A 13,974-nucleotide genomic window follows, 5' to 3' on the forward strand; every position below is an offset into this window, starting at 1 on the left:
TCATTTCCTTTTCTATCAATATTTTAAACATTCATAAAAGATGAATCATTGTCTGACCGTCTGAGATTTGGGTATGGACATAAAGGTCAGGACACTGTGTATAGAAGCCACGAAGTAAAAGATGGTTGCATGCGTGGAATTTATCTCACAATTCTGACTGTTCTTCTCATTCGACAAAGAATTCAGACTGAATCTCTTTTGATTCAGAGTTTACCTATCATAAGTGTTTTTTAACATGAAATAAAGGTAATTGCAAGTTTGTATCTCACAACTCAGACTTTTTTCTATATATATAAAAGTCTGATTTGTGAGATATAAAATCAGAATTGCAAGAAAAAAAATCTGATTTGTGAGATAAATTGTCGCAATTACCTTCTTTTTTTAATCCTGGGGTGGAAACAAGTGTCCATGAGTGTATATTAGCACTGTTTGTTTGCTTTTGGCATCTGATTTCAGTTTGGAGCCGTGATGTCAGACTTAATGAGCAGATTGTATGACCTCAGAAATAGTGTGTGAGTTGTATACTGTTTTTTCCCCGTTTGGCAGCTCCTGTTTATGCTCTCACTCAATGGAAAAGAGCAGCTCTGGCATTTTGCTAAAGTGGTATGGGTTTGGAACTCGATGAGACTGAGTAAATGGAGACAGTACTGTTCTTTTTTCATGAAAGAAGGAAGAGGAATCATCAGAATGTTCAAAACAAGATTTCAGTGTCTCAAAAAGCATTCCAAGGGTTCCTTCATTCAAGATAAGAAAGGAAAAGAAAACAAGATTAGAGTATATTTATATTTATAATGTATTACAGAGTAAAGCCTGAAGGTGTGTTATTGAATTTCCTTCATGTGTAACACAACCCCCAGTTGGACAATAAAAGGTTTGGCTCGGATATTCACAGTGAAATTTGAGTCGTGGCACTTTCTATTTCTCTACATCTACAGTCAAGACTTTTGCCTTTTAAAATAAACAAGACGAATAGAATATATTTGTAGCCAAGCAATATTTGCCCCAAAATTGCTATTTGCATATGCATTTTTATGAATATTTAAGTTAAGATAATTGTAATTATTCTCTTTACTGGGCAAATGTAATACAAGAAGTAAGAATTATAACCAGTATGCAGTGTACAAGAAGTAATAAAGTTCCAGACTGTGAATGCGTGAGTGAGCAACGACGTAAATACTGGATGAGTGTAAACAAGACATGATAGATCATATACCTACCCAAATAACAGAGGACCTCTTCCCATCGGTCCCTGCATCCGCTCAGAAATATTGCTGAGGTCTGAGGTCTTGTAAATCCCGTGTGAGTGAGGACACAGAAGCACAGGAGAACAGCCCAGTGTCAGCGATGGCGGCAGACACTACTGAATTAAACACGGCCGCTGGTCCTGGACTGCAGGTGGGTCACACAGACGCTAAACCTGCTAGCACACAATCCAAGTCTTTCATGGTTTATACAGTAGTATTTCTAGAGCTATTAGCGTAAACCACTGACTGCTTAATTAGACTTATAACTGCTGCTTTATAGGCTCTTCATTTTTCCTTTTTGTGCTGTTGCTCTCCTTAAGTGATAAAATGGGTGAAAAACTCCCATAGACGGGCAGAGCAACTGAGACCAGAAACAGACAGATCAACAAATGACAGAATCAAAAATTTGTAAGAGACCTGTGAGCCAGAATTTCTCTCATGATATTCATTTATTGCGATATGATAATGTCCATCTCAGGCCTCAAAGAGCAGGAATGCAGGAATATCCTATGAAAGTACACAACTGCAACTGTGCTTACATGTGCTCGAGTTTCTATGTAAAAGAGCTTCTCTGAATAAACACGAGGAAGTGAAGTTTGTGTAAGTGAATGAGTGAGTGTGTGTGTGTGTGTGTGTGTGTGTGTGTGTGTGTGTGTGTGTGTGTGTGTGTGTGTGTGTGTGCGTTGCGCTGTAAGGGGTAGGTTTAGTTGTAGGGTTGGTATAGTATAGTATATATTTATTTAATGCCATGTCAGCATCAAAGACTATTTTCATGGCAAAAACAATTTAAAAAATACAAGTATAACAAATACAATAAAAACAAGCAAACAATCAAACACAAGTTATATCACACAATATTTTTTACATAAATATATGATATCAATTATAAAACTTTTCCTGGCAAAATTTTGGGCGATAGAAAATACAGTTTGTACAGAATAAAAACCATTACACCTATGGAGAGTCCCTGTAAACCACAAATGCAAGTATGTGTGTGTGTGTGTGTGTGCGCGCGTGTGTGCGTGTGTAAGCAGTGTAACTAAAAGCTCTGTAGAGAATCAGGGAAATGTAATTTCCTTATGGTGGATCGATGAGCCGCTGGAGCGCAGCCATCCTGAGATCAACAGCATGAGAGAGAGTGAAGAGTGGTGTTTTGTCATTACGATTGCACAGTCAGCAGAGGAATACTGATAGGAAGGATGGAAGAAGAGGGACAGAAGGAAGGAAGGAAGGAAGGATGGAAGGGTATCAGCAAGAGTACTATTTAAAGCAACAGTTAACCCAAAAAATGAAAATTTGCTAAAAATATTGTCTTCCTCAGACAATCCGAGATTAGGATGAGTTTGTTTCTTCATCAGATCTGGAGAAATGCAGCATTGCATCAGTGTCTCACTGCAGGTGAATGGGTGCCGTCAGAATGAGAGTCCAAACAGCTGATAAAAACATCACAATAATCCACAAGTAATCCACAGCACTCCAGTCCATCAGTGAACATCTGGAGAAGACAAAAGCTGAAACAAATCCAGCATTAAGATGATTTTAGCTTCCAGCTAAAATACGAGTCTATATGATTATGAGCACAACTTTATATATATATATATATATATATATATAATTTTAGCTGCAAGCAACAGTTTGAAGTGAAAAATGTCTTCTCCAGATGTTAGCTGATAGACCGGAGTGCTGTGGATTACTTGTGGATTATTGTGATGTTTTTATCAGCTGTTTGAACTCTCATTCACCGACACTTCACATGTATATTGGAGTTTGACTATTAGTCATAAAAATAATACATCAAATATCATTCATTGCACATGCATATTCAGTTATCTGTTATATTTACTGCTCTGTTGTGATGAACAGTGACGCTTTCTCTCAGGAAGGTTCAGGCAAACAATTATAACAAACATATGCGGTAAATCTTTCCTGTGTAGACACATACATGCACATTCATGCATACTTCATTTAGATTTTACAAAACTATATTGCGGTTTTAGTGTGCGGGCATTACGATATTAACTGTGAGATATGCTTTTACTTTAGATAAGGGGAAATCCTTCAGCGGAGCTCAGGGCTCTGAGTGTACTTGTCAAGAAAGAGCAGTAATTGAGTCCTCAGTCAGTAAGACCACGAGTGTGCCAGAGTCAGCACTCTCTCTCTTTCTCTTTATTATTCTTCATGCTACTTCATGACACCAGAAACTCTTCAGTCAGACAGTCAATACAGTTTTAGATAAATCATGCATTCGTGCCAAGAATCCCATACCATTCATTCTGTAAGTTCAGTGTGCTCAATAAGGGCTTTGCAGTTCATTGTAAATCAAGGTAATAGCTCATCCTCTACTGCCAGTACTCATGTGCACTATTAGTTGGGCTGATATTCAAACTCTATTTACATGATAAACAACAGTTCTTGAAGTGAGAATTTTTATTCATCCCAAAACTCAAATGACTCTTTTGAAATCTTTCACCAAAATGATTACATCAGATTTAACAGATTTCAGATCACTCCTGTGGCAGCTTTGAGACACATGAGAATTACAGGGCTTCTTTGGTTTCAAGTCTTTGCATCATGAAACAAATTAATTCATAAAAGTTATTCTTCACCAAAACAAGTATTATTACGTGCGTTAGAGACTCTCTTAAAAGCACTATACATAGCAGATATGCTCATTGAATATAAACCTAACAGACCTCTCAGATCATTAGGATCAGTTAGAAATACCAAGGGTTCACACAAAACAAGGGGAATCCGCTTTTAGCTATTTTGCCGCCATCAGCTGCCAGAAGAGATCAGATGTGCTAAAACATTAGTCACATTTAAATCTAGACTCAAAACTCATCTGTTTAGCTGTGCATTTATTGAATGAGCACTGTGCTGAACTGCCACAAACTGACTGCACTGTATTTTATGTATAATCACTTTTTATTCTTGACTGTTTTAATTAATTTTAAATCAATTTTTAAATCATTTTTAATTAAATTCCTTGTTGTTTTATTGTTGTGATTATTTTTTTATGATTATTTTAATTTCTTTTATGTAAAGCACTTTGAAGTACCATTGTGTATGAAATGTGCTATATAAATAAACTTGCCTTGCCTGTAATTCCCTCACACTATAGTCAGTATAGTCAAATGCAGAGAAAAATATCAGTAAAGCGGGCTCGAGGGAAAGGCTTCAGTGAACGAAAAATAGTCGTGCAGTAGTTGGTATAGGATTAGTTTAAAGGAGACACATTATGCCCCTTTTCACAATATTTAATATAAGTCTCTGGTGTCCCCAGAATGTGTCTGTGAAGTTTCAGCTCAAACTTCCGGTGACGTCACGGAGATGGTTAACGCTTGAAAGTTAAGCTCCGTCGGATTGTTGCAATAAATCCCGATTTACATAATCAATTCAGGTATAGTCAGAGTTCCCTTTCATGGGAACTTCGAACTGCGTCCTCTAGGGGTCGCTATGGAGAACGCATCATCGTGACCCGTGTCTGAAGCATACATTGAAAAAACACCAACTCGTTGGCCGGCGACAGCCATGACGTCACTAACGGTGCGACTACAGTATAAATAGGCGCCGGGAGAACACATCATCCTCTTCTTCGTCTTCATTGACTGTTTTGTTTGAAGCGTGCAGCTGCACTACCGCTGCGGGACCTGGGAATCAAAGTTCGAGTGGATGAACGAGACCGACACGTAAGAGAAATATCGATGGCTAGATGGTCAAGGCAAGGGAAAGGTGGACGTGGAGTGAGCACAGCGTTGTCCGACGCAGATCTTCAAGCATTTTTGCTAAAGGAATGAACCGTTTAAAATATGTAAGCAGTAGCCTACATTTAAACTGGATATTTCTGCTTCAGAATGTGAGTAAACTCTGGTTAAATTACAGAAGAGAGTGGTTCTTTGTAGAGATTCATACGTTTAAAGGGACATAATTCGTATTCATATGTTTTTTTTTCCCCTCTCTTCTTTATTTTCGGGATAATAATTGATTTGTTTGTAAATTGACGGATGCTTGCTGATATTTTGAATTCTGAGTGGAAATCACTCTTGGAGGCGGCCGTGTTTCAAAAACAGAATGGCTGCACGCACCCGGTGCACTTTTGATACCCCAGGGAGTCAGCGTCACAATTTCCTGCGCCTGTTACAACGGGATGGGAACCATGGTTACATAAGTAACCTGAGACGTTTTTCAGACACAAGAATACTTCCAAAAATGAAAATTCGAGAGAAAGAGATGATAAAAAACGATCACCTAGCCCTGCCAGACATGCTAAAGCTAGCCCGTGTGCTCCCGAACTTTCTGAAGTGATGGAAGAGCTGAAATCGTTAAGAAAAGAAAATCAAGAGGGGCATAAACAAACGAAAATATCACTGACAAAATTAGAGACCTCGGTTGAGGACTTAAAATGCCAAATAAACAGTTTGGAGAGCAGAATCGGGGAGACGGAGGAACGGATAAGTTTTGCCTTTGACAGCTGATTTTTTTTTTTTTACTTTATTTTTTTTAATACATTACTGGAACATGTTGGTTACTAACACATACAACATCTACCAATGGACAATTTAATTTGTGTCAGTTATAATGTGAAAGGTCTGAGCAGCCCAATTAAAAGAAAGAAAATATTTAATCAGCTTAGAAAAATGCAATGTTCTATTGCATTGCTTCAAGAGACCCACCTGTCTGATGGGGAACATTTAAAACTGAGAAGGGAATGGGTGGACCAAGTTTATAGTGCCTCATATAACAAGGGGAAGAGGAGAGGTGTTGCAGTCATGTTTGCCAAGTCAGTCTTCTTTAATGTGGAGCAAGTATACAAAGATAAAGAGGGGAGATACATCATGGTAGTTGGAACAATTTCAGGCAAAAAAATTACGATTTTTAATCTTTATGCACCCAACGAAGACTGTCCACAATTTTTCAAGAATGTTTTCTCTCTGTTGGCACAGAAAGGTGAAGGAATGTATTTAATTGGTGGGGACTTTAACTGTGTATTAGATAGTCATGTTGATAAGTTGCCATTGGATAGGGGACCACAGTCAAAAAAAGTAAAAGCTCTTTTAGGAATAATTAGAGAATTAGGTTTAACAGATGTTTGGCGACACTTGCATCCTAAAGCACAGGTGCGAGATGCAGTGAAACAGCTCAAGATGAAGAACGGGCGAGCACAGTGCGTCTATCCAGCACAGATAAAGATCTACCTGGAGATGGGAGTAAAAACTTTCCCTACCCTGATGGATGCTGCACTACCGCTGCGGGACCTGGGAATCAAAGTTCGAGTGGATGAACGAGACCGACATGTAAGAGAAATATTGAAGGCTAGATGGTCAAGGCAAGGTAAAGGTGGACGTGGAGTGAGCACAGCGTTGTCCGACGCAGATCTTCAAGCATTTTTGCAAAAGGAATGAACCGTTTAAAATATGTAAGCAGTAGCCTACATTTAAACTGGATAATTCTGCTTCAGAATGTGAGTAAACTCTGGTTAAATTACAGAAGAGAGTGGTTCTTTGTAGAGATTCATACGTTTAAAGGGACATAATTCGTATTCATATGTTTTTTTTTCCCCTCTCTTCTTTATTTTCGGGATAATAATTGATTTGTTTGTAAATTGACGGATGCTTGCTGATATTTTGAATTCTGAGTGGAAATCACTCTTGGAGGCGGCCGTGTTTCAAAAACAGAATGGCTGCACGCACCCGGTGCACTTTTGATACCCCAGGGAGTCAGCGTCACAATTCCCTGCCCCTGTTACATCGGGATTTGGCCTGCGAGACAAGAACTTGGCCGAATGGATGTGTGGAAGTCTTGTTCATGTATATAGTTCATGTTTTTGTTTTCGTTTATGTTAAATATTTGCCTTTGACAGCTGATTTTTTATTTATTTTTATTTTTACTTTATTATTTTTAATACATTACTGGAACATGTTGGTTACTAACACATACAACATCTACCAATGGACAATTTAATTTGTGTCAGTTATAATGTGAAAGGTCTGAGCAGCCCAATTAAAAGAAAGAAAATATTTAATCAGCTTAGAAAAATGCAATGTTCTATTGCATTGCTTCAAGAGACCCACCTGTCTGATGGGGAACATTTAAAACTGAGAAGGGAATGGGTGGACCAAGTTTATAGTGCCTCATATAACAAGGGGAAGAGGAGAGGTGTTGCAGTCATTCTGTGCTTGTCTGTGCAGCCAAAGACAAAACAGTTAACATGCTTTGCTCAAACTTTCGTCATGGCATTAGAACTGGTACACCATTGTTGCTTGTGAAATCAAAATGACGGTGGTGTGGGTGTAACTTTACAGATTAAGGGGCGGTAATATTATAATGAGATCTCTTTGCAACGTCACTAGGGGAGCGAAATCAGACTTGCTAATTTTTTCAAAGGCTTGCAAAAACAAAGTTACTGTGTTAATCTTTTTCACGTTTCCTTGGTTGGTAGATGCACCGGGGACCTGATTATAGCACTTAAAACCTGGAGAAGTCAGATTTTCATGATATGTTACCTTTAATATTGGCTTTAGCATGATAACGGTCATCTCTCTCCATGTTTCTCTCGTAGCTTTCTCAAAGTCTCGGCCTGTCACATGCTCCTCTAAACATGAATCACTATGCTAATAAGAAGAGTGCGGCGGAGAGCATGCTGGATGTGGCTCTGCTAATGGCTAACGCCTCGCAGCTGAAGGCCGTGCTGGGGCAGGGGCCCCAAAACACCCTGTACACGTCCCTGATCACGCTCATCAGCCTGTCGCTCTGTCTGCAAGTGTTAGTGGGCATCCTGCTCATCTTCACAGGTGAATGAGAGCACACACAGACACCTGCCTTACAGCAGGGCTCAAGGTGCATTTGACTTTAATGCTACAAAGACCTTTTATATGATCAAGGCTAATTTAAGATCTCTCATGTCATGACCCCTTTAATGTTTGCCTTTAGCCCTGTTGTACCCTGCTTATATTTTCTGAAATATACTTATTAACTCCTCAGACAGGTGACATACGTAGGTGTAACATCTAATCTAGAACTGACAGTAATTCAGTCATGACAACTTTAAGCATGTTAATGTATATGACAGTGTTTATGCATTTGGTCTTGGTGAACTAGATGTGTTGCACGCTCTGTTGCTGTTATTAATGCAGCTGCACAATTTGACATGCATCATGTCCACTGTGACAGATGTAGACAGGTGGTGCTGGGGGAGGAGGGGGGTGTCAGAGGAACAGTGATATCTGGTTTTAATATGGAGTTTGCAAGCACATTGGTTGTAGATATATGAGTGGCCATGGCTTGCACCATGTAGAATACAATGTGATTACTAGCAGATTACATGTCAAGGATCTATCGGCTTGTGTCAAATAGAGTTTCTTGACTGAACTTCATGGTCATTGTCTTATTTTTGTTTTTACTTGTTTAACCATTGCTATCAGCCATTGCTCAGTGGAATATTAACAGAAGAAATATTGGCATCACGACGATAAACTGTCATTAGTGTGGTTTGCAATCTCCTGAAAAAGTCCAAAACCAATCATAACATTACTTACCAAACACTCGGAGGGCTTTTTATTTGTAGTGGAAGATTTAACCTCATCAACCTCAAGAAAACATTATGTCAATTCTGTAACACTTATCAACATCAGTCTCAATAGAGAATTTCTGGAGGACATGGTGTAGCCTTCAGATTTGCTGATAGAGTGGATTGAACCCTAGCCAGGACCAGCTTAGTCTTTGGAGTAAACAGAGGCTTGTGTACCCAGAGGATCTAAGAGTACTTGGAAAGCAACGATTACAGGACCTGATAGAGCACAGGAGCTACAGTGTTATTCCCACCCACTGCCATCAAAGCACTCTGCTGATGTCACACCGCTTATACAAACACAACTATTACCATCTTGCACCTCAGTTATCGACCGTATTTACTGTGAAATGAAACTGAAGGGCCTCAGTATTAGTAGTATACTGTAACATTGTTGCAATGTTCATCTTGTTGCCAGGACGATTGTTTTGTGCACTGTAATGGATTATAACATAATAAATAGGTGAGATTTTAAAAGTTTCAACCCAAATCTATATTTTATGTCCACATAATTATTTATTGAAATGCTTAGTAATAAGTGGTACGTTTATGCATTCTTAAAGCATCTCTTAAAATGTTAGTCTTGTTTGAATTAGTTTGTTTTGTCTAGGTTCAAAACTGTTTGCTATTAACCCTTCAGGGTAATCCGAGACCCATCTGACCCTGATCACCCTCTCAGGGTTTATTCTGGTATAACACCTGGCTGGATGTACATTATCATTTAGTTTATAGATTAGCGCTCATTTGCAGTCCCATCATCATGAAGCGATTTAGTGGCCTGTCATGACTCACACTGGTGCTGTCATCTGACAGAGACGAAGCACTGAAGAACACAAGTGCTCTGTAGTCTGAGACATCTATTGTGATATATCTTAGTCATAGAAGTTAAAAAATCTGTTTCAGTTCATAAAAATGAATATTTGCAAGTCAAGTCTCTCTGCTCTCACTGATCCGAGATCAACAGTTAAGTCTTGACATTTATTTATATAGTGCTTTAAACAATACAGGTTGTTTCAAAGCAGCTTTATATTAAGTCATGGACTGATCATCTCTATAGTTCGTCGAAAATCTAGAAAACAGAGGCCCCCTTCTGTGGAGAGCAAACTTCATTATCTGAGAAGACAATGAGAGATGGAGTGTTAATTAGACACTGCTCATCTGGAATCTGGAATATTTACAGATTAAAATTTTTTTTTTTTATCAATTATGAAACAAATTCAATTTCAGATGTAAAGCAGCTCTGCAGATGACAGTAGTGTCATTATTCAGTTCAAAGCAGTTCTGGTGACAGTCACAGCAAAAACACTCATAGAATGATGTTGTTGTGTATTTCTGTCTTAAATTCTGTTATAAACCTTACAGAGAGCAAGGAAGTTTTTGTTGTTGTTAGAATTAGAGTTTAAAGCATCATCAGTGCTGCATACTCCAATGACCAGCTATGAAAGACAACCAAACCATTTTAATCTTATTTTCAAATAAGATGACTAACATCTCAGTCTCTGCACAGTGATTCTCATGTGGCGCTGCTTCTCTGAATTCTTGAGTGAATTCACAGAATCCCTGCAGGCACTGCTTCATTCAGTAAATTGAAACCGTAAGCACACGTCTGCGTCAGGAACACTCTGTGAAACTCAATGTGAATTTGGGATTAGAGGAGCAGCACATGACAATGGCATCACAATACACCCCACTCGCTCTCTCTCTTTCTTTTTGACCTACATATCAGCAGAACCTTTCTCTGTCTGTCTTTCCCTTTCTGTCGCTTTTTCCCATTCCCACTGACCCTCCAGAGCCTCTGTTCTGCACCCGCTGACCTCACCATCGCTCTCTGAACCAGCCGAGCGTGATCTGAACGCCTTTCAGGTTCCTTTCAGCAGAAAGACATGCAGTCTTTCCATCACACAGACACACATACATGCACACACACGCACACACAGGCCACACACACACTCTCTCACACACACACAAACACTCTCACACACACACACACACACACACACGCACACACACACACACACACACGCACACACACACACACACACACGCACACACACACACACACACACGCACACACACACACACACACACGCACACACACACACACACACACGCACACACACACACACACACACGCACACACACACACACACACACGCACACACACACACACACACACGCACACACACACACACACACACGCACACACACACACACACACACGCACACACACACACACACACACGCACACACACACACACACACACGCACACACACACACACACACACGCACACACACACACACACACACGCACACACACACACACACACACGCACACACACACACACACACACGCACACACACACACACACACACGCACACACACACACACACACACGCACACACACACACACACACACGCACACACACACACACACACACGCACACACACACACACACACACGCACACACACACACACACACACGCACACACACACACACACACACGCACACACACACACACACACACGCACACACACACACACACACACACTCTCTCTCTCTCTCTCTCTTTCTCTCACACACACACACACACACACACACTATACCTTTTGCCCTACAGCATTCTCATACTTGTCATGACTAAACGCTGTGTCAAGCTATACCATTGTTTAAGTGTCAAAATTCAGCATTTACAGCATTTACAGCATTTTTCAATTGCTAACAAGCATTGTTCAATACTGAAGCCACATTTTCAAAATGGTTCACACATTCAGCGATACAGAAGTCTATATAGACCAAACTGTGAATCATTTTTCATTGCTTTCAGACAAAATGCATGCAATGACCACATTTTTCAAAACCCACAAACACGTTTGTCATTCATACTCCACTAATGGCAAAACACTGTACATTTTCAGCACATTTTTCAAACGTTAACGCACTGCTTTCAAAACTGATAAAAGCACATTCATATCAGAACGATAGCTCTGTCCATTTCTGCACTAATTATATTGAAATATAAAATCTTAGCAGAATATTTATTATGAAATTGAATAATAATTATTCCAAACACAACTAAGTGCAATTTCAGCTGAAAGGCAAGCCAGATGTCCTATTTTTAGTATTTCTTTTTAGTACTTCTTCATCTTTCTTTCTTTCTTTCTTTTTGCTTATCTTTTGATAAATGGATGGCTTGGGAATGATTTTGTTTGGAAACATGGATCAGGGAAGACACATTAGTTAGTCCTCTTCGCCTCTAGCGAGACATAGGGCATCAAAGCCTGATTGTTGAGTTTCCGTAACCATTTTTATCTGGTAGGTGGGGGTTGGCCGTTGTACCTTCACTGTGGCCCCGTTAGCTACTCATGTTCAGGGTTCCTGACAGGCCTTCTCGGCTACCGTGTCGGTCCGGGGCTCTCGAAGTCCCCACCGTACATCGCCCTGACAGGCAATCCCCTACTTGAGCGTTTCCAGAGTGTCACCGCGCGGAGGTGGGGTCGGACTTCTGACACTCAGAAGACACATTAGTGGGGGAAAAAAGAGTGGCAGAGAGGGAGGACTAGAGCCCTCACAGTACTGAACATCCATCCATCTATTCCATACATTTTCCCTAGCGCTTGTCCTATGTAGGGTCATGAGGCTGGAGCCTTTCCTGGGTCATAGTCAGGACAAGCCCCTGGACAGATGGCCAGTCTATCACACACACTCATATTCACACTCACTACAGTCTCCAGTTCACCTGTCCTGTATGTCTCTGGATTGTGGGAGAAACCCAGAGGAAACCAACATCAGCACAACACACTCTACTCAATACTTATGTGACAAATCATTCAAACTTCAAAGATAAAAGTTCATCATTTATGCAATGCTTAGTTTTTGTTTTTAGATCAGTCTGTTATGGATGAAATGTATGTTTTCTGAATGAGAATTGTTGGTAGTGAAACAAGCTTATTGTGAGACATGTATGAAGTGTTTTGTTGGTCTGAGTGAGTTTTGGAGGTGAGATCCACTGTTTGGCCAAGATACATGTTGGTAATGCAGACTGTATGAACAGTCTTGAAAATGTGGCTTCAGTATTGAACAATGCTTGTTAGCGATTGGACAAAAAAACCCAGTAATTGACGTCCCTTCATTAATGAGTTTGAATCTGAACTGGCCACACACACAGGATGTCGAGCTTGAATGTCAAAGAGGAATTAAATACAATCACACTGCATTCGTTTGGCAAAAAAACAAATCATTATCATCATGTTCTCAATCATTTTGACTAATTATGTCTATTTATTCTCTAACAATAGTGTTACAAGTAAAGATTTTGTGTGTAAGCAGCTGACATAAACTGTAATAAAGTGTATTTATGTTTTGTGAGTGTCTGTCAGGCCATGCTGAGGATGCAGTATCAGAACACTGCTGATGCGAGTCACACTGGATTGTTCTGTGGGTTCTGAACTGTTTATTGTTGCTGATTGCAGTGAAGTGGAACCTGAATGACGAGCAGAAACATCTCAGGCTGAACATCTTAGAGAACATCACCACAGGCTGCATCTTCATCATAGTTGTCATCAATGTCTTCATCACTGCGTTTGGAGTTCAGCGGCCCAATGCAGGCGTGTGACACCAGCTCTCTCTCACACACATCGCTTTAGAAGACATTAAAGTTTAATAAGCTGTGTGAGCTAGTAGCAGGGCATTATGGGTAAGTTCTGTGGGCTGTCAGACAATTAAACAGCAGGCTCAGAGCTGTCACATATAAATTTGTGTTTGAAATCAGGTATGTATAAAAAACATTTGTCTGCATAGCACACCCCATTTCAGCCATGTATAATATTTGATAATGTTGTATTTAAGGCAGCTATTGAAGTAGCTTTTAATGAAAACAACAACAACAGAAAAAAACCCTGAAAATAAAACATTTCTGACAACTCTAAAAGTTGGAAATGATTTCCTCACAACAAATCATAACAGTGAATGATCTATCATTGAAAACAGGCTGGTCATTACGTATTTAATTTTGTGATATGATATCTTGTGTAATATTTACTTGCCTTTTACTAGCTTTTGTTTTTGATGTTAATTTGATTGTTCTGTAACCAACAGCTATGATTATTTAGCTTGACAGTAATTATCAAAATTGTAAGTGAAGTATTTTACATAGCCGACAT

At 39.6% G+C, this 13,974-nt stretch overlaps 1 protein-coding gene across 1 annotated transcript; it reads left to right on the forward strand.

The window, feature by feature from the left end:
* Positions 1-6,388: 6,388 nt before the first annotated feature.
* LOC107676201 (ninjurin-1) lies at positions 6,389-13,427 on the forward strand. Its single transcript, XM_016470708.1, has 3 exons — positions 6,389-6,538; positions 7,804-8,035; positions 13,285-13,427. The coding sequence occupies exons 1-3, from the start codon at positions 6,389-6,391 to the stop codon at positions 13,425-13,427; spliced, it is 525 nt and encodes a 174-aa protein (XP_016326194.1).
* The last annotated feature ends 547 nt before the right edge of the window (positions 13,428-13,974 follow it).

The sequence above is a fragment of the Sinocyclocheilus anshuiensis genome, unplaced genomic scaffold, assembly GCF_001515605.1.
Source record: "Sinocyclocheilus anshuiensis isolate Anshui unplaced genomic scaffold, SAMN03320099.WGS_v1.1 scaffold2430, whole genome shotgun sequence".
NCBI classification, from domain to species: Eukaryota; Metazoa; Chordata; class Actinopteri; order Cypriniformes; family Cyprinidae; genus Sinocyclocheilus; species Sinocyclocheilus anshuiensis.